The sequence below is a fragment of the Myodes glareolus genome, chromosome 9 (genome assembly GCF_982192425.1).
Source record: "Myodes glareolus chromosome 9, mMyoGla1.1, whole genome shotgun sequence".
In the NCBI taxonomy this organism is placed as follows: Eukaryota; Metazoa; Chordata; class Mammalia; order Rodentia; family Cricetidae; genus Myodes; species Myodes glareolus.
In genome coordinates, this window is record NC_142034.1 from 92,048,011 (window position 1) to 92,069,685 (window position 21,675).

General features: G+C 51.6%; 1 protein-coding gene across 2 annotated transcripts in view; it reads left to right on the forward strand.

Annotated features, from left to right (window-relative positions):
* Positions 1-21,675, forward strand: part of Ergic1 (endoplasmic reticulum-golgi intermediate compartment 1) — a 99,643-nt gene that overhangs the window by 49,834 nt on the left and 28,134 nt on the right. The window contains exons 1-5 of one of the 2 annotated variants that reach the window (XM_048436040.3): positions 23-54; positions 155-216; positions 5,345-5,417; positions 15,845-15,939; positions 20,687-20,811. In XM_048436040.3, coding sequence (XP_048291997.1) covers positions 38-54; positions 155-216; positions 5,345-5,417; positions 15,845-15,939; positions 20,687-20,811 — 372 coding nt within the window. In that variant the 5' untranslated portion in view covers positions 23-37. Of the gene's footprint in view, positions 1-22; positions 55-154; positions 217-5,344; positions 5,418-15,844; positions 15,940-20,686; positions 20,812-21,675 lie in introns of those variants that run through there. The other variant, XM_085694834.2, reaches the window with a different exon arrangement.

Consider the following 21,675-nt stretch of genomic DNA (forward strand, 5'->3'; position numbering starts at 1 on the left):
AAGTTAGCAGGACTCTCGCGAGACCTCACAGAGGAGAATGGAAGGGAATCTTTGGTAAGAGCTGTGGTTACTGACCCAGGTAACCACACCCCCAGCCTCCTCGGCCTCTAGGCCTGTACGCTACACCTGTCTAATTCCTGTTTCTTCTCCACAGGTTTGACATCTACAGGAAGGTGCCCAAGGACCTCACGCAGCCGACGTACACTGGTGCCATCAGTGAGTAACTGCCCTTCCCACCAGTACCCAGACCTCTGCCTGCTCCCCAGAAAGCCTTCCTTCTGTCTGTGCAGAACTCTGGAGCAAGGAGGACAGAAGGAAGTCCGGTGGGATAGAAGACGTGCCCAGCATCCCACGGGCCCTTTACCTCTTTCTACATAGCATCTCTATCCTTGCTGTACAACCCCACAAGCTGGAACCATCAGCTGTGTCTAGAAGGGAACAAAAAAATATCAGTGCAGGTTAAGGATGCCCAACTCAAAATCCAAGAGGGTTTTTTTTTTCCTTCTTACAGTGCTAGAGATTGACCCTCTACCACTAAGCTGTGTCTCCTACATCTAAATTCAGAACTCTGAGCCCTGACATGCACTCTAAGTGGAAAGTCCACCCCTGGCCCTGTGTGATGGGTGGTCCTGAAGATGTGCTGTACAGAGAAGTACATGTGAAATGTGAATCGCCTGTTCAGACTTGGGCCACGTTCTCAAAATGCCAGCGATCCTAAAATCTAAGTGTAGGGCCCGTGAGATGGCTCAGCAGGTGAAAGCATTGCTGTGCAAGCCTGCTGGCCTTAGAGCCTCAGAAGTCACGGGGAAGGAGAGAGAGGCACACCATCGTCGTCATCATCATCATCAAGCAGTAATAGTAAAATAAATAAAAATTAAAAAAAGATAAGAACTGAAGGAAAAAATCCAAGCGAGCAGATTGGAGGTGGGAGGGAGGCCTGCTTTTACCTTTTCTGCCTTTGAAATTATATGAATTGTTAATTATTTTAGTCACTAAAAGAATTCCACAAACTCGCTGACTTGGTTCAATCAAAGGAGCCAGGGCGTCTCAGACAAGTGGCCATTTGCAACACCAGGCAGAGAAGGTCTAATCTGAGCCTGGCAGTTACGTCAGCAGGATGAGAGGACCCAAGGACCAAACTTGGAGCAAAAGGCAAATAGTGACGCTGTTGGTTTGGAACCCAGGGAATTAGAGGAAAGGCCTTTGAGCCTGTGATAAAGGAACTGGGGAGGGGAGGCAAACTCCCTAAAGAATTCTGGTAACCCCCGTGAATACTCCTTCCCTCTGTTCCTCGAGTGTGAGTTAGACTTAGTAGCTTACCGCCAAGGAAAAGAGAATACGAATGTAAGGTAGTAGCTTTCCTGCAGGGAACCCTGGAAATGACAGCTCAGCCTTTGAGGGAGTTTGGCATAACCGTGACTGGTCACGTGGATATACGGGTGCCTGAGTGACGCACAGAGACACCTTGCCACTGGGGGTCTTCCCGGTTAGGCTGACTGACAAAACATCACCGGAGGTCTTCTGCCAGATACCGCGCAGCAGCACACTGCTGGAGGGACAAGGCCTTGAAAAGCTGAGGGAAGAGGACTCAGGAGGAGTCAGTGCTTGATAGGACCCAGAATCTGCTCCTGGAACAGAAGCAGCCTTCCTGGGAAGGCTGAAACCTGAGTAAAGGCTGTGGTGGGGATAGGAGCATAGCAACAGCACGAGTTCCTCCTCGCTGACAAAGTGTGACAAAGTGCTATGGTTTTGTCGGGTGTGAACAGGGGTGGCCGGGAGAAGCTGTGTGGGCACGGTCCTGGCTTTGCATCTACTACTGTTCCCCAGAAAACGGCCCTATAAAATAGTACTCAGAGCAAACCAGAGTCACCGTTGAGTAAGTGCGAAGGAGCACTTTGGCTTCATGTCTCCGATGCTCAGAAAGGGGAAGTGACTCATCCAGAATATCACTGTTTACAGAAGAGACAGTCAGGATTAGGTCTTGGGTGCCCCCCCCCAACATGCTTGGTATGGGACAGAGAATCTCACAGCTGCCTCAGCCCTGTGGTGTGAACAGAGGTCAGGTGATCAGCCTGGAGTCCTCTCTTAGGTAGACTGGTGGCCTTGGAGGTCCCCACCACTCCAACTAGCTCTCAGCCCTCCCTCTGCCTGGGTTCTTTAAAGCAGCAGGTACCTTCTCCAGGTGTGGAGAAGAGAGCGCTGCCTGGGGTTCGCAGGCCTTCCTGTCAGCAAGAGCCGACTTCATCCTATTTAGCATCCTGTGTCCCTGGGCAAGTGGGTGGGGCACATGAGCCCTCATTCAGTGTGGGAGTGACTCCTGGCAGCCCACAACTCACCTATGAGTGTGTGGCCCAAGAAGCCAAGCAGTTGAGTGCTTCCCCCAGGAGGAAAAAGACTTGCTCAGACTGAGAAACGAGGTTCCTGCCCCCTTCCTGCCTTCTGCCTTCTCTCTGCCTCCTGCCCCCTCCCTGCCACCATGCACAGCCCAGCCTCCCTGCCGGTTTCTCCGATCTTGCTTATCTAACCTGTTGAGCAATCGGGTATGTGTACTCTCAAAAGCCCAGGATGTACCTGCACCACTGTCCTGCACACTAGGGCCTGCTGTGCAAACTATCCCCCCCCCCCCGCATCTCTGTTGCTGAGCACTGGACACACCCTTCCCAACGCCATCAACAACTCTGCGTTCTGTCCAGCCGGCTCCTGTGTCACTGCCTGGCTGACCCATGGCCCTGAGGGTGGCCAGCCCGATTACAGCCTATTGTCTTTGAATCTTCTGTGGCAGTCGCTGTGAGGTCGTTCTCCAGGGTGAAGGCGCCCTGAGTCAAGGGGATGTACATTTTCAACTGTTTAGAAGTTCTGCCTGGAAGCCCTCAGGAACACGGTCTGATGAGCATTTCATCACACAAGGGGAAGGTCTGAGACATGGGAAGCCAGCCCTTAGCTACCATTTAGTGCACAAATATTTATTAAGCTGGACCTAGGGCCAGGCCCTGTGCCAAGTGCTGGGACAGTGCTGATGAATGGGCTTTGGTCTTCGTCCTTGAGGCTCACACAGCCAAGCCAGGCAGGCCAGCTCAGGCATGCGCCATTGCTTTATGCTGTGGGATGACTGCTATTAATAGCTGAAGGAGACAGTGAAATTCTGGGACTTGAACGTCAGCCTTTGGATTTTGCCTTCTCCCTTACCCGGCTATGTGACCTTGGACAGACTCCTTGACTTTCTCGCAGGCTGTAAGGTCTCAGGTCTTGCCCCCTTCAACTTGGCAGCACCCAGCTTCCTACTAGCAAGCATCTCCTGGGGTTACATTCCAACTGCCCAGGGCCTGAGTCAGTTTTAGAAGTCTGGAGTCAGAGAGCCTCCAAGCCTTGCCCAAACATGGGTTGAAAGCCTTCATCCAGCTTTTGAGGTCAGAAGGCCTTGATTGGAATACTTGCTACCTGCTTTCACAGTTTCTCACCGTGCCTTCTCCGGGCCCACACTGGGCTAGGCACTGAGGCTACAGTGGTACCAAGACCTTACCTCTGGTTCCCCAGTCTGAGACTGGAGTGAAGTGCACTTCCACAGTAAAGGACGTGTGGGACAGGCCCTTGGACTCAGCTGAGCTATCCAGTCTACCTGCTAGGTTAACCAGGCTTTGGGCCAAGCCTTGAGTAAGCACACAGGACTCGGAGAAAGGCCTTCTTAGTCTCTCCTTCCCTCTACCACAATGTGTGTAATTAGAACTTCGGGGTGTATCTGCAGGCATGGAGTGGGGAGGGCAGCTAGAAAAATCAGCAGTGACCCTCAGAAAACCTCCTTGTATCATCTACTGCAGCATCCCGGTGGCCGGTGTGGACAAAATATGGGTCCTGGGTGGCACTGGACAGAAAGGCGCAAGGGTCCAGCTGCAGGACGCTTTGCCTGCTGGCAGATTCTCCCCCAAGGGGCAGTAACCTCCATTGTAGGGCTGGGAGACCAGGAGCCAGAATGTGGGTCAGTAGCTGAGCCACCCCGGGGGTGTTTATTCCGCAGCCGGAAAGGATATTTGACCTTAACATGTGATGTTTATGTATATTAATATTTTCATGTGCTTATTGCCCATTTGGAACTTTTTCTTGTTGATAATATGCACATATTCTCTATTTTACCCCAAAGCAAAGCCTTTAAATGCCATGTCTATACAGCTCCTTCAAAGTGGGGCAGAAGTTATGAGTATTTCGGTCCCCATCTCCATGTAGCTAGACTCATCAGGCAGTTTGGGGATGCTCCTTCTTTCCCTTACAGCCCAGATTCTCAGGAGTCTTTCTAGGTGCCTTGACCAGAGAGGATAGGGGGTCCCAGTCCCTCTCGCTCAGCCTGCATTTTTACAGCAGAGCCCCCATTAGGCTGGCGCCATAGTGTCATGGTGGAGTGGTTTGTTAATGCATCACCATGGGCGTGTAGCAAGCTCAGTAATGCTTGTCTTTCCTGGACAGATAGGAAGTTAGGTAGGTGGCAGGCAGATGGACATGGATGGAGACGCTTCTCTACTGTTACATACAGGCTTGTGTCCCAGCAGTCCTGCTGTAAGTTCAAAATGATGCAAATAGAAATGGCCAGTTCCAGTCTGTGGCACAACTCCTCTCAGCCTGGCAGCTTCTTTGGTGTGTTAGCTGTCCCTCTGGTGACTGCAGGTTGTCCAGGAGTCATGACCCACTGCCACTGGCCAGCATTAGGACAGGGCTGTTCATATCACCAACCTGGAAAGAGCCCAAACCACCATACGGCTTCTGCTGAGTGATTCTGCTCTCGCCCTATTGTAACGTTGAAAAAAATCCCAAGGTGGGCACTGGCTGTAGACAGAGGGACAGACCAGTGGCAGAATATGCCTCAGTTTTTGGTTCACCGATGTGGGAGAGAACTCTGGTCTCAGACCCAGTGTGGGACAGGGGTCATGTGTTTCACAGAAGCCAGAAATCTAGATGGTCACGTGGTATCTCCCAGATGGTCATTGTGGACTTACTTGCAATTGTAATGTGCGTGTCACTCAAGCCAGAGCCCTTTGTGGTCCTCCATCCAGCACGCGGCCCTCTTCCAGGCAACCACAGTGAAGGGGGGTACACAGTGACGTCATGAGTAAAAGGGAGGACACTGTGAAACCATGAGTCAAAAGGGGGGGACACAGTGAAGCCACTAGTAAAAAGGGGGAACACATTGAGGTCATCAGTGAGCAGGGGCTTTGACGGTCTCTGGGAAGGTACCCTACCCTGTGTGTATGCTGGGGCCTCTAAGCAGCTTTCCTCCAGGATAGCGGAGGGGCAGGGAGGGCTGGCCGCCTATCCGGAGCATCCTGCACCCCTAACGCTGACTCCATGTTTCCCACAGTCTCCATTTGCTGCTGCCTCTTCATCCTCTTCCTCTTCCTGTCAGAACTCACGGGATTCATCACGACAGAAGTGTAAGTCATTTTTCCTTGGGGCAACTGGCTTTCTGGGGTCCAGATGAGGAGAGGGAGGAGTTTGGGAAGGGATGGAAGCCTTGCAGCTAACTTACTTCTATATCCAAGTATGTGACATCAGAAAAGGGTTTTGAAATTGGAACAAAATTTCACTTTGTCAGAACCCTTTGCCTTACTTTGGTCCCGGGGTCCGCAGGTCCACGGGCCGAACAGTCACACACACATTGATCATTGCTGGCCCCGACTTATCCAGTGGGTTTTCCATGAGTCCTTTGATGTAGCTGGAAGTGCTCAGTGGCCCAGGGAGCTTCCTCACAGAGGGTAAGGTACCCTGCTCATTTCTCAGGCCCACACTCAAAGCAGTAAGCATGGGTTTCCTGGCAGCTGACACCACAGTTGTCCATCCCTGATTCCAGAGTTAGCTGTCCCCCACAGCCTGGCAGCTCCTGCCTTGGGCCCCAGCCTTGGGCTCCCCAGCCTCTTTATTGCTGTGTTTACGGTTTGCAGAATTGTCTTGGGGCTGGGCCCTGGCACCCTCTTCTCCTGCCTAGCCTTGGAATTTTCTTTTTCTACTCGGGGAATGTCTTGGTTTCCTTTGCTTCCTTCTCAGCCACAGACAATAGGAAGCTCAAAATAGATGTCATGGCTTCAGCTGGCTGTTGCTGTCTTTGTTCTCAAACGGCCCCCCATCTTAGGAGAAAAACTGAGGCTGTGAGTTATAGAGGTGCTTGCCCACAGTGGCAGAGTCAGGTGACTCCTGAGCCCTGAGAAGTTGGCCCCAGCTTTTCTTAGCTCACATCTGGAGGTAGCTTTCCACCTGCCCCCTGTGTGGGAACATCTGCCTCCCTTTCACCCTGACCCTGTTTTTAACATGGGTAGCCTCTTGGGCCCGGGGAAAGAGCACCAGATAAGACATTAGGAGGCACGGAACCAGAATATGGCTTTGCTGTGTGACTCTGGGAAGGTTACTGATCCTCTCTGACTCAAATGTGTGAAAAAAGATCGAATTCAGACTTCACTTTGATGGGAGCAGGGAGGACAGGAGACCCAGAAACACTTGCAGTGTGCCAGGCAAGCATCTGTTAGCCTCTGAGGCTGTGCTCTCCTCTGGGATGGAGGCCACTTTACAGGCAGCTGTGTTCTGAGTAGGTGACAGCAGTGCACCTGTGACTGCAGCGAGGCACAGTGCGCAGGCAGGTGGCTACAGTGTCGTGTCTAGCCGGGCACCTGTGACAGCAGCAAGGCACAGTGCGCAGGCAGGTGGCTGCAGTGTCGTGTCTAGCCGGGCACCTGTGACAGCAGCGAGGTGCAGTGCGCAGGCAGGTGGCTCCAGTGTCATGTCTAGCCGGGCACCTGTGACAGCAGCAAGGTGCAGTGCGCAGACAGGTGGCTGCAGTGTCATGTCTAGCCGGGCACCTGTGACAGCAGCGAGGTGCAGTGCGCAGGCAGGTGGCTCCAGTGTCATGTCTAGCCAGGCACCTGTGACAGCAGCGAGGCGCAGTGCACAGGCAGGTGGCTGCAGTGTTGGGGACAGCAGTGCTCAGGCCCTGAGGTGGGAATGACTTGGGGTCGGTGAAGAATGGAGCGGCTGATGTAACTGTAGCAAAGTGAGCAAGCAGTTGCGTAAAGGCCAGGGTGGATCGAACCACAGCCCTGGAATTGCTCAGTTAGCAGTGTTTCTGCTTTGACTGTGGGCTCCTAAAGCACTCTTACGCTACTGAGCATCCATGCCTGCTGGCTGGGGACACAGCAGAACAACTAGACTGTGGTTGTTCTCTCAGTGTCCTGGATGTGTGCCTCTGGGACCCTCACCACAGAAGCCCAACGTTTCAGTCCCCTTCTGCACAATTTACATAAAATTTGCATGTCATTTGCATAAAACTACCTGTAATCCTCGTGTGTGTATATATATTTTCTTTTTTTAAGATTTATTTCTATTTTGTATGTATAAATGTTTGTCTGCATGTGCATCTGTGCACTATGTGTATGCATGGTGCTCTCAGGGGCTAGAAGAGGGCATTAGATTTCATGGAAGTGGGGTGACAGAAGGCTGTGTGGGCCACCATGGGATGCTGGGAACTGAACCTGGGTCCTCTGCTAGACCAGCCAGTCCTCTTAACGATGGAGCCATCTCTCCAGTCCCTTGCTTTTGGTTTTGATTTACTTTGTTTTGTTTTCTGAGATGAGGGTCTTACAAGGTATTACTGTGTAGCCCAGGGAGTCCTCCTGAGTTCTGGGATCACAATTATACGCCACCATGCCCAGTCCTTCTGCTGACTTTAAACCGTCTTCATAGTACTTGAATATATCATACAATATAAATGCTACAAACCATTGCTTAACCGTAAGTGAGTTGTGGGACGTGCTCTGAGGAAACAGTGGTGCAGGGTGGAGCTAGTTAGTGGGGGGTGTGGCAGGGATAAGGCAGATAGATGGACTGGACCTGGTGTTTTCTGGAGACCGAACAAGATGGCCTGGCTAAAGGGTACTTAATCCAGGGCCTATGGACTTTCCCATCAGTCAGACCCTGCCTCTTGGTGTGCTTGTGTACCCTGTAACACCTGAGGAAGATTCAGTTAGCTCAGCCCAGCAAAGGCATGCCTGTGGTGCTGAAACATGGCCACATGCAAGTGGCTTTCAATGTCAGAGCTTAAGTCTGTGAAAGCCGAGTAGCAGGCTGGGCCACTCAAGCAAGCCCTGACAGTGGACCTTGTCTATTGTTTACCTAGGGCAGGGCTGTCAGTGGCAGAGCACAGTGTGTTCCCCATGCCATCCCCTCCCCTGCTCAGGGACTTCCTCTTCCTGCCTCCTGGATGCTGTGGTCCCAGCAGGAAGGAAGAGGGCTGCGAAGGCTTGAACCTGGCCCACTGGTTTCTCCCTGCTACTTCCCTCCCTGACCTTCCTCGCTGTGGTACCAACATGTCAGGGGTCCAGAGGCCTAAGACTTAACACAGCAGCCTAGAAATGATTGCTTTGCCCACACTGGGCTCCTTTCTTTACGGAAGCAGCCTGGCCCAGGAAGCATAGTTGGGGAAAAACTGAAGACAAATTCATTCTCTTTGGGGGCAGCCACTGGTCCTGTCTGGTGGCTTTGTGACCCCAGTGGGTCAGCAGATCCCTCTGTGGAAATGAGGTCACCGCCAACTGGGTCAGCACTGCAGCCCTGGCCTGTGGTTCTCAGGGGCGTGAGATGCTCATTCTGCCCCTGCTGCGTTAGAGGGAGGCAGGACTGTGTGGGTGCTTGGCTTCCGACTTGGGCTTGGGCCAGGCTGTTGACCAGAATGAAAACAGGTGTCCCATGGGATATTCAGAGGTTCAGTCTATCCAGGGGTGTACCCGGCTCTCAGAAAGTAGCTGTGAAATGCTCCAGCCCATGACTGCCAAGTTCCTAAAGACTTTAATAGCTACCCACCTGGTAGGTAAGCTTATGATAATAAAGTGTAGCGGCTCAGCCCCTCCACTCATTCTTAACACAATATACCTTATGGTACTTTCTAGGTATTGTAAGTGGCCACATGCTAGGCTCATATGCCCAAGTTAGCATCTTACAGTGAGTGATTGCCTTAAAATTTGTCACAAGATCTCTTGAAGTTTCTGGGGAAACTAAGGCACCAAAAGGCTAAGAACCCAAAAGGTTAGTAAAAGGGGGTGGGAGATGCAGAATCTAAGTCCTGTAGACATCCACAGCCTGGGCACCTCACCCCATCATCCCACCCATCTCTGCAGGCCATGTTTTAGAGCCTCAAGTATATGAAAGCCACGGCTTTTTGGTCAGAATTATTGAAGGTTAGGGCCAGATGCGTCAGTGGGCAGAAGGATGTGCTTATGCAAAAACATCACAACCTGAGTTGGGTTCCTACTCCACTCAACAGACTTGTCCCCTGACCTCCATGTGTGTGCCCCACACATCATACACAACCACAATAACGATAATAAATTAATATTAAATTTAAAACCTGTTGACTAAACTGGATAGTGATGGTGCATGCCTTTAATCCCAGCACTTGGGAGGCAGAGATCTCTGTGAGTTTGAGGCTTGCTTGCTATACAAAGCTACAGAGAAACCCTGTCTCAAAAGATAAAGAAAGAAAAGGAAGGAGGGAAGGAAGGAAGGAAAGAAAGAAGAAAGAAGAAAGGAAGGAAGGAGAGAAAAGAGAAGAGAAGAGAAGAGAAGAGAAGAGAAGAGAAGAGAAGAGAAGAGAAGAGAAGAGAAGAGAAGAGAAGAGAAGAGAAGAAAGGGAAACCTCTTGACTGGAAGACTCAAGGCTCCCCTGGAGATTTAGGTAGCAAGCTGGAAAAGATCACTCGGGAAGTAGGAGCTTGGAGGTTACCTTGAATGGGATTCTAACATGCTCCTATACCAGGCCAAAACTGGGGAGACTAGAAGCTTAGTCATGGGGAAGAGTGGGTGGCTCCCTCCTGACCAAGACCCCTGAACTGAGTTTTGATTGTGCCCAGGACTGGTGGAATTAAAAGTCACATTGCAGAGCATCCAGGCCTTGTCCTTAGCAATGGGAGACTTGAAGGCTCCTGGGCACAGAGTAACAGATCCATTATTTTGAAAGATCACCCCTGAAAAGTGGGTTTGGGGAGAGAGACCATGAGTGGCAGGCTCAGGTAAGGGGTAGGATGATTCCCAAGAGGAAGAGAAGGGGGCTGCTGGGCAGCTAGCTGGGGAGGGCATCCTTCTGGTAGGCAGTCATTTCGCCTGCACTACAGAAATCTGGATTTAAAAGCCAAGGTTCTGAGGCTTCCTGGTCAGCCTACCCCGCTCCCCCTCCTGCTTGCTCCCTACCTCTTACTGCAGCCTCCCTACTGCATGGAAGTTTCCATTTGATCAGATTGTTAGACTTGGAGGCCAGCAACCTTGGGCAGGAATCCCAACTATTCAAGTGCTCTTCTAAAAGCAAATAAAATTGTTTCCATGGATGTCATCAGACTCGCGCCTCAACCTAGACTCTCAAGGCCTTCGCCTGCATTCCACCTACATCCCCCCATCCCCCCAATACCTCCCAACCCTTTCATCCTCGCTCCCTACAAGGCGAATTCTCACCCACCTCCTCCCCATGCACTCAGGCCCATACAGTGCTGCGCTGGCTGGTGTCCCCCACCCGGAATGTGTCCCCACTCCTGCACCAGCAAACACCCTTCCGCTTCCTGGGACTCCTGAGAACCTACACCCACACTCTCCTGTGTACCCCCCCAAGTTTGTTTCATTCCACAGAACTCGCTTAGAAGTCCTCATTCTGGTGGGGGAGTTCAGACACTATTGCTTACTCCAGTGTGAGAGGGGGAGGTAATAGAGAGAGGTTTGTAGAGCAGGAAGCCTTTGGACCTAAGGGCCTCCATATCCCATAGGCCCTGAGGCCCTAACGTGGCCCATCTGAAGGTTATCAGAAAAGACAGTGGCACCTGCATCACTAGCCTCCTGGGGGGATGCCCTGCTTTCCAGGGACTCCGTCCTCTCCAGACAGTGTAACCCAGTGGAAAACGCAGGACACTGAGTCCCTTGGTAGCATCCTCCTGCAGGCTGTGCGATCTCAGCCAGTCATTTGTGCTCCTTACTGAAGACAGGTAATCCTGCCCAGCACTGACTTGCTGTGTTACAGGAGATGCCACCTCAAATTCCCGTTGTTGTCCCCGGCACGGCCTGGGGCTCAGAGCTGGAGCATCTCGGAGCTTTTTGTGCGGCAGAGTACACTAGGCAGGGCTGTGCTACCCTGCTTACCTGCTTTGTGCATTCGGCCTTCACCCCCACACTTTGCAATGGAGACGATCAGTGTCCCCGTTATTTCAGCTCATGAAATGTTAATATTCATGATAAAGATAACGACTAGAGACTGAGCATCCGGTCTGTAGTAAGACTGTGCCCAGCACTCCTCTTGTTCTCATTGGCCACCGTAGCCGTCCCATTATTGACAGATCAGAATCATTGAGGGCTGCCGGGACTGCAGAGAGTGTGGAGTTCTCATGTCATGTGCTGCTCCTCGTTTACTTTAGATCCCCCCAAGATGATTTGTGTTACCCCACAGTGCATGCTGTGCATATGGGTGTATCTCCATATTATTTAAGGAGCAAGGAAAGAAGTCATAGTGTATCCCATATAGACTCATATAGTTCCTGTTTCTGAGGGGGCTTTTTTGGCAGTGACGGGGTTCTTCAACTGGTTGAACCCAAGATAGAAACCCCATAGAAATGGAAGATCAAATGCTGTGAAAGCCCCATTTTATTTCTAGGGAAACTGAGGCTGTTGAAGACAAAGTTCATTGTCCAAGGTCAGTCAACCAGTACTATAGCCACAAGGCCAACCTTGGCAGCTTGGGCACTCCTTAGCATTGTGTTTTCTCTGCCAAGCAGAGCCTGTGGTCAGCCCTGGAGAGAAAATGAGAGACGTCCTTGTTCCCCTCCCTACCCCACCCCCAAGCCTGAAGCTTCAGCCTGCCCTCCAGTAGCCCTGAGAGCTGTTGCAAATTCTTGCTCATTTCCTTTCCCCTTCTCTTCCTTTCTTCCACCTCCTTCCCTCGTTGGTTTCCTCTTATTGAACCATGTGTGACTTATAGCATAAGGGAATCTCACCCTCACAGGCATCGTCTTAGTTGAGCCATGATAGATTTCTGCCATCTAGAAGGTTCCTTTGCACCTGCCCCGCCCCCCCACCATTCTTCAGACTTCTGTTGTCATAGATTAAGTTCCTTATTTTAAACTTCACCTGGGACTTCTCCAGTTGCTGTGATGAGGAAATTGAGGCTTGGAGAAGTGAAGCCCCCTGTCCCAGGTCCCTCAACTTTCTAAAGTGACAGAGGCCCGAGGATAGCCCACAGGCCCTCTCATGTCCTGAGCTGGTTGTGGGGTGTTGGGCCAGTTAGAGTCCCTAAACCGTAGTGTACCCACAGAATGTTTCTTCTCTTTGAGGCGAGCTAATTTCTAGAGCCTGGCAGCCTTGGCAGCCCTGCACGGGCGGCTGTGGGTGAGGCTGCACCTGGGGTAGCAGGAAACTAGCCGGCCTGGAACATTTGCCTTGGACACAGAAGGCAGCCTTGCTGACCTCATCAGTAGGCGGTGCAAGCGACTGAACCATATACATACTACAGCTAGGGGAAGCAGCCGGCTCTGGCCTTACATAACCACCAGCCCAGACTGCCACAGGCCATGTATTTATCCTCCCCTCAGGCACCTCAGCCCCTTTGTGCTGTGGGCCCTTCAGCCCTGGCAGCTGACCACTCCAGTTCTCCTGGCTAGGAGACAGGGATCCCTGTCTGGGAGAAGCCTCCCCAGGGGCAGTGAGATCACCTGAGCCACACCTGGGATTTGCCTCACTCTGCTGAGGTCATCTCCCAGGATTGCCAGGGAATGACCTCACCCCATAATCCCTCAGCGATGGGCAGAGGTCTAGGTCTTACCAGGTGGGAAAGGTGAGCGCCCCTGGAGGTGCCTCACTGGGAAGGGATGCCCATGCCCTGGCCGCTGTACAGTTAATCACACAGTAATGTTCTTACTAGACTGATGGCTAATCCTTTGGAATTGAGACCATGGTAGAAACAGGTGCTGAAGAGTCGGGGAGGAACAAAGCGGGCGGAAATGGATCCTCCGGATCTGACTGAATCTCACATGGCTCTATTCATTCCTTGCCCACTGGTTCTGCACAATCCTTGCCAGAACCCTGAGCACTACCTGGATAAACTTCCAAGTCGCTGCCCACATCCCGTGCCCTGTCCTTGATCCTAGAGACTGAGAAGAAGAAGAGGAAGCTGGGTAGCCCTGGAAAACTTGGGGCTTGGGCATGAGGCACACTTCAGCTGAGATTCCGGCTCGGTCGTTCTGCTGTGTGCTCTCGGGCTGAACTGCGCCTCCTCTGAGCCACAGTTCCCTGGTTTTAAAATGGGAATGAGGACTTTGCACGGGAGCAGATAGGATGGCGTGAATGCATATATTTGGCTTCCTTGATTAGGGGAACCCCCTCTTCCCTTCTGCCCAGCAAAATGAGCTGGGTGTTCAGTGTCTGTGCCTGTGTCCCTGAGCCACAGTTCTTGTTAGTTAAGCACTGGCTGTATCACATTGGATGAGGTCTTAGTAAAAACAAAGTTCACGTGCTGGCCCTGGTCTGTTCTTCCCTAACAAGATAGCCAGCCATTCACAGGGCTACCTGGGAGTCCTCTTCTAGTTCAACCTGACCCAAGGGATCTAACTGTGGGTTATTTCAAATGCTTGTTTATGACCTTTTTTTTAAAAAAAAAAAAAAAAAGAATTTTTATCATTTTAAAGTGTGTGTGTATGTGTGTGTGTGCACATTGTGAACGCACATGCATGCATATGGGTATGTGCATGTGAGTGCAGGTGTTTATAGAGGTCCGAAGAGGGCATTAGCTCCCTCTTGTGAGCTGGCATTGTGATCAGGCATTGTGAGCTGCCTAACATGGTTGCTGGGATCCAAACTTGGGTCCCTGGAACTCTAAGTGCTGTTAACCACAGAGCCACCTCTTCATCCCTATTTTAATTGCCAAAATGGGCTATGAGGTGACATTTTAATAAATTGCCAAGTGATCAGTTCATCTAGTTAGTATACCAATTACCTTAATCATTTATGCTTTTCTTGTTGTTTTGTTTTTTATTTTTTGAGACAGGGTTTCTCTGTGTAGCCCTGGCTGTCCTGGAACTCACTCTGTAGATCAGACTGGCCTTGAATTCACTGAGATCCACCTGCCTCTGCCTCCCTCCCAAGTGCTGGGATTAAAGACATGCGCCACCACCGCCTGCTAACATTTATGCTTTTGTGAGAGAACATTTCAAAATCTTCTCTTGCCAGGAGCTTGTGGTGCACACCTTTAATCCCAGCACTAGAGGGACAAGGTGGGCAGCCGGGCTACACAGAGGAACCCTGTCTCGAAAAAAACCAAACCAAACCTTCAATGTGCTGTTACTGCAGTCACCAAGCCTGCACAGTAGAACAGCAGGACTCCTGTCATCTGTGACTTCCTATCTTTTGGCCAGCATCCCTGGTCCCCACCCATGACTGTAGCGCAGCCCACCCACCTTCTCTCGCACTGCTCAGTTGAGCAGTTTTTGAGACCAAACCTAAAGATGGGGTTCCCCCTTCCCATGGGGAGTTATCTGGGCAGCTGGCCTCTAGACACAGCCCATCTCCCTCCTTACTGCTTCGGCTGCGCGCTCAAGGGCCCCTGACTTGATGGAAAAGGAGGAACTGGAGCCATCCATTCACGAGCCTCCTTTGACCCATCCCCCAGGTGTGTCCACCAGCACACCCTGCCTGCTCCCAGCAACCAGGCTTTCTGGACCACTGTGGCCTACTCTCTGGTCTCCTTGGTATATGTTGGCTCCTCCAGGCCTCCAACCTGCTGAGGCACAAGCCTGACCATGTGGCTGTGCTCAGTGTCAAGTTAGCTGCCTGAGCTGTGTCCTGTCACCACACCTGGGCTCTCACACTGCATGTGGCACGACCCTCTTTCAGTCCGCCTGCCAGCCCAGTCCCTCTCTGCTTCAGGCCTTAGCACAGGCTGTGGGGCCTCCTTCCCCCTGCTGAGACCGTGCCTCCTCCCCCTCTTAGAGACCTGCAGGTCTCCTTGTGGCGCTTATCTAGGAGGTAAGCGCGGCCTCGTTCTGCCGGTGAGCCTGATGAACGCAGAGACTATATGTCTTCACACCATTTCTAGAACCCGACAGGCAGTAGATGCCCCCCAAACTATTGAATAAATGTGTGTTGCTACTGTCGCTAGCCGCAAGGTGGTGCGGCTGTCAGGGGCCACCTCCCCTGTAGCTCTGGCCATGGAGTAGTCTCATTGCTCGCCCCTGCAGTCTATGGTTGTGCTGCCCTGCATGCCGCAGCGAACGTGACAGTTGTGGTCACGTGAAGGATCTTGAGATGGGAACAACTAGGTTAGCAAGCCGGGCCGGAAGAAGCCACAGGGGTCCTGTATGAGGGTGGAAGAGGTGGAGAGGAGAGGAAGTGCTGTGTGAGTATGTGGTGAGCTTTGCTCAGGCCTCTAGCTTCGTGACACTTGATGACAGCAGCCCCCCAAGAGTGGGCAGTAGGTACCATAGCAAGACTCTGTTTCTCACTTCGTGGTTCAGCCACCCCATCAGGAAGGAGCAGTGTTGTCCCCACTCGACAGATGGGTTTATAGAGGGGCGTGTAGGAAGTGCTGGAGCCGGGATCTGAACTTGAATCTGGACAGATGTAGATGTTCTTACCAGACCCCTCCTCCTACCTGGTAAAGCTGTGCTGGAGGGTGAATTTGAACCTGGAGCCTTACCTCCTGGGGCCTGGACACGTGCATGCTGTTGTACCCACGTGGGTATCTGAACCATTGAGTACTGGCCACCAAGTGAGGTGGCTCCTGGCTGTCCAGCCCCTATGGGCAGGGTTAGTGTTTCCATCTCAGTCCGGGCTTCTGTACTTGTCTATCCCTCAGGGTGAATGAGCTCTACGTCGATGACCCAGACAAGGACAGCGGAGGCAAAATTGACGTCAGTCTCAACATCAGTTTACCCAATTTGCACTGTGAATGTGAGTATTCTAAATAGCTTCTGTTCCAGTTAGCCACCCAGGTGATCTGTGTGCAGACACACTGAGCCATCTGGGGCACGCTAAGTGCATGCTGCCAGCTGCAACTCACACGTGGACTATGACAGCCCCCACTGTTTTTTATTATTATTATTATTATTATTATTATTATTATTATTATTATTATTATTATTATTATTTTGAGCCGAATATAATTACGTTCCTGGAGGTTTTCTGGAATCAAAGACATCTCATGCACCTCTGTAGAGCAGCTGCATTGATGCTGATGGCACAGGGTGGGGAAGTCTCTCTGGTTTGTTAAAGCCTAAGATCTTATGTGGCTTATGGAGAGGAGGAAGCCATAAGGGAGAAAGGGATGGGACCAGACCAGCCAAGGGGATGAGGTCAGATGTGTGTGCAGCTGAGGTGCGGTCTGAGGCTGGCATCCTGCATGCGACCATAGCTGCCTCATCTGTTAGCAGTGGACCAGGGCTGTTATTATCCCTACCAGTGGCTGATGGCCACAGGATGGTTCCTGTGGAAGTTATACGGCCTCCTGAGCAGTTGCGGGGAGATGCCTGTTGACCCCAAGCCCCAGGCTCACAGCTCACAGCTGCAGAAGCCGGTGCGACGCCATCACCGAGGGTTTCCTGGTATCTCCCCTCTTCACTTCAGGTCTCTTCTGTTTGCTGTTTTAATCAAGACGAAGTCATTTCTGTAAAACACAACACAATGAAAGCCTGGTTTGGAGGTAGACCCCATCTCATTTCCCAGACGAACCTTGACTATATGTCTTCTCAGTTTCTTGACTATGGTCGTCTCAGTTTCCCCTTTAGCACGAGAGGTTCCCGTGAGATGGTACCTAGCCATACTGGTGGTGGGCTGTCTTCTCCACGGTGATGGTTCTAGCCATCCCTCCGCCCCACCAGGTCCATAGCCTGATGTAGCCTCCTCAGCCTCCTCCCGCCCCTCCCTTCCGATCACAGGACATGGCTCAGGAGCAGAGCCCACAAGAACAGAACACTGGGTGGGCCCAGACGGAGACAGGGAGACATTCAGCTCTGTTCCTGCTTTGGGTGAGAGTGACATCACAGCTCTGAGCCCACACCGGGCCCAGGGCCAGGGGACCTGTTGAAATAGGTCACTTTTATTTATTTTTATGCTTTCGTTTTTTTTTTCTTCTCTCTTCTTACAAAAATAATTTATCTGGCAGCCTCTCCTTTGGGGGCTGGCTGTATCTGTGAAGCAGGGAAATTCTTAGTCAGGGCAGAGGACTAGACCGGCAGAGCAAGGGCTGAGGGGATGTGACTCCAGGCTCAGTCCCAGATCCAGACAGTGTGACTTCGGGCAGGACAGGCCAAAGTCCCTGGTTGCTGCCCGCGCCAGTCTTTGTGATCTGCTCCCCATGGGTCCTGCCAGCTCTGCGGGGCTACGACTTGAACCCGCCAGAGCCCAGCACAATGGCTTTTCTTTCAAAGACCTTCAGGGAAGGGTGTCGCTCAGTGGTTTGCCCAGCGTACTTGGGACCCTGGGTTCTGGTACCGCTCACGCACACAAAAAGCCTTTGTTATACACAAAAGTGCATGTTCATCTTGGTATCATCGGAAAACCCAGAGAAGCAGAGGAAATCACCCATAATTCCACCACCCGATGACAGGGTCTGTGGACATTCTGACATCATTCTGTCCCGCTGGCTTTCCTTCTGTGCCTTTCAAACATGGCTGAGGTCATACTACAGGTATCATCTCATATCCTGCCTTCAAAAACAATGTTCTTCGTCTCGGGCAGAGCGGGTTAGAGCACTTGTCTGGCACGTGAGGGCCCCGGGTTCCGTCCCCAGCCCTGTAAATGTGTCGTGGCAGTGACATTACTGTTCATGATGCAGCTAATACAGATCCACCTTCCAAATGCAGAACTGTAGCTTAGTGGTAGAGCGCTTACTTAGCATAAGGTAGAATTTTGGCACAGAGGGAAATACAGCTACGTTTTTAGAAATCCGAAAGTACTCATTCGGTGTTTCTTTTTGCTGTCCTAAGTATGTCATTGCCCGCTAAGCAGCCTGTGATGACAGTGGAGGACTCTTTTCCCTCTTAGTGCGTGTATCTATGAACACAGTCACTATATGTGTGCAGTTTCACACCCATAGACTCGACAGCCACAGGACGAAAGCTTTCAGAGAATACGTTGCATCTGCCCTAAAACGTACAGACTTTTTTCCTCGTTATTTCCTAAACAGTGTGACACAGGAAGTCATATTGTAAAATGCCAGAGACCACAGCATATGGAGAGAAAGGTGTGCCGGGACCGGGTGTTGCATGTTTCAGTCTGTGATTGGCTGGAGCATTGTCAAATAGTGTGTTGAGAGCATGTAGTGGGCAGATCTGTTCCCCTCAAGTCAAAGAAGCAAACGAGAAAGGGCAAAGGGCAGTGATTTCACTGTCTTCTTCAGGGTACAGCCTAGTCACAGTAAGGACATCCCACTAGGTCCTACTCTTAAAGGTTTACCACCTTCTTGAATCACTGGAGGCTAAAGTCCAAGCCTCCATCATATGGGCCTTTGAGAAGACCTGGTCCAAAGGATGGCAGCTACTTACATGGCATTCGCATTGCAATGGGCTGTGTGAGTAACCCAGAGGATGCCAGACCAAAATGCAAACATCCCTCCATTTTACAGGGGGAAGTTTAAGCATCCCAAGACCTCGGTACCAGGGTATTGTATCCTGTTTACTTTCTGTGTTTTTCTCAGATAGCTAGAACTCTAGATGCTGTAGAACTTTTGTGAAATTCACACACACACACACACACACACACACACACAGAGAGAGAGAGAGAGAGAGAGAGAGAGAGAGAGAGAGAAAGCTTTTCTTAAGATTCTTAGACTATTAGTGAAATAATAACCAGCGATTTTACCACCAAGACCTGTGTTCTGGCCAACTGCCTGGGGTCAGGCTCAGAGCAAGGCATTCTGACTCCTGTGCAAGCTCTGTTGCTTCTCAGTTGTGAGCTCTTTGTGCCTCAGTTTCCCTTGACGTTGGCTGGACAGTTATAACATCATCTTCTACACAGGAATATTCAGGTCCTGCATTCTTATGAAAAACTCTTTAGCGTGCCCAGTACCTCGCAGGTGCTGTCGTGAGTCTCCCGGTATCCAGAGCAAACCTGCTGTAACTGAGTCACAGGGAGCTTAGGTAGCCTGCCTTCCGGGGACCCAGGGCCGGCCTCTCCACGCACGCCAGTCAGTGCATTCTCTACCTGCTGCTTCCCATCACAGAGCAGACCTGACCCATCAGCCACCATCATTTTGACAGGCACTTTGGTGGCTTCAAATTGTCACAGTTTCCACGAAGGCTGACCAGAGTGGCCTCTTGCACATGTCCAAGCACGAGTGTCTCTGCAAGCTGGCTTCACGTGGAACTGTTGAGTCAGGCAGGGATTGCTTGTGTTTCTTTAGCCTTCTCCATTACAGACCAGTGGCATCATCTCTGATGGCCTTGTCACGTGCCCTTCCACACTGGCTGGCACCTACTTCCCCTACGCCCACTGAGGAACGCAGCTGTTCCCATTTTCTCTCTATGCCTGGTTGTCTTTAAAATAGCTTACTTTAAGAGATCTCTTCTTTCTCTGGTCCTTTGATGTGCCTGCCAGGAAGCTCGCTACATTCCCAAGGTAGACAAGAGCCTCTCTCCCTAGGCACACTGAGACCTTGTCAAGGAACACAGTAGAGAAGCCTGCTCATTGTTAGAATACAAAAGCCGAGTCACAGTGAGGCTACAGAGCCATGCTGGAGTCAAGATGAGCATTGGGGGGCCACAGACCTCCCATGGGTGGACTAAAGAACCTCATATACCTGGAGGGTATAGCCTGACTCTTCCCATGATGCCACTCTAGTGCTGGGACTTGGTAGCTACAGACACTGAGTAAAGGAAGGTATGAATAGGAGCGGGGGGGGGGGGGGGAGAGAGAGAGAGAGAGAGATGCTTGAACCTGTTCACCGAGTACCCCAGAGTGTCAGGTGTGGCAAGTGTTAGCATTGGTGAAGAACTTGTCACGTGACGCCAGTCGGACTCTGTGCTGAGAATCTGCCATGCCTGTTAACTCTGGTCCACATACTCTTCCACCGAAAGGTCATTTTTTTTTTCTCGATACAGGGTTTCTCTGTAGCTTTGGAGTCTATCCTGGAACTCTCTCTGTAGACAAGGCTGGCCTCAAACTCACAGAGATCCGCCTGTCTCTGTCTCCCAAGCATTGGAATTAAAGGCTTTTGCCACCACTGCCCAGTTGAAAGTTCAATTTTTATCACCTCATATTTCAGAAAGATAAACTGAGGCATTGAGGATAATGAGTTCCTGAGTCATGTCCCAGTGAGGACCCAGTGAGGATCCAGGGGGCGGACCAAGTGGCAGACCCCTGTGGTGCCTCTTACCCCATAGCATTCCTTGGGCCTTGCATGCAGCCCAGTCACCCGGAACCCTGCATCCTTGGCTGTTCTAGCTCCTGCTTCCTCCTAGCTCTTCCTCCCTCATTGCTAGCCTCAGGCAGAGGTAGGGACGCTGTGACTGGGGGTGGGGGCTGTTTTGGATGCTGCTCCCTCTGAGCCAAGCAGCCACTTTCTCCTCTGCTGGCTTTCTTTCTGTGTAGCCTTGGGTTACCTGGGCATTGTGTTCATGGAGGGCTAACTAGGGCTTCTGCAGAAGTAGGCTGGTCCCTGTTCTATGTGGGGGTGGGTGACTGCTCTCTTTGCCCCCCACAGTGGTCGGGCTTGACATCCAAGATGAGATGGGCAGGCATGAAGTGGGCCACATCGACAACTCCATGAAGATCCCGCTGAACAATGGAGCAGGCTGCCGCTTCGAGGGCCAGTTCAGCATCAACAAGGTACGGAGACCCTGCCTGGGTCCTTTTCCTGCTCCCTCCCACTTGACCCCAACAGAACCCCTAGCAGGCTGAGAATCAGCACATGACCGCCTGATAATTCTCTCTGAGCCTGGGTAGGCTTTGGACTCCCTGGGATTTCAGGCCCTTGATGGTGGGTCTGCACCTTGCTGGAGTGGAGGAAATGGAGGGAGGTGAGAAGACCTGCCTTCGAGTCCCAGTTTGTGCTCCTCTCCAGCAAGCAGTGGCCCAAAGGCCACCTGAGGTGATAGCTATGATGGCAATAATGTCACAGTGGCATCATCACCCATGTCACAAAACTCACGTTGGGTAAATGAGCAAACGCCCACCGCTCATTCCGGGTTTGTAATGCGCACCTTACATTGGGGACATAACAGATGAGGTGCCAAGGCAGGTGGCGATAGTAGACCAGGACGTGTCCACCACTGCCCGACATCTGCCGGTCAGCCCAGTAGATAGTTCCCTTGGTGTGGGCTACCTGGGGATGGGGGAAGCCCAGAGCTGAAGCTGTGACCTGGGGGTGGCACAGAAGGCACCCATGGCCCCAAAGACCCTGCTAAGTTCCTGCTTCCACAGCAGTTTCGCAGCTGAGAAAGCCTGGGAAAGAGGTTCTGTGGGAGGTCTGGGAGTCAGTTCCTCAATTCTGATATGGTTGACTCCCAGCAAGTATCTCTAGGGAAATGTCAAGCCAGAATTCGGAGACATGTTTCTGGGGTTGAAGGAGAGAGTTTTGGGCAACAGGCCTTCCTGTGGGAGTCAGCGTCAGCAATGAACTGTGATGTGGGAAGTCATAGATTTAGGTTGGGGACACTCTGAATGGGCACCCCCAACAGCATTGCCTTGGGA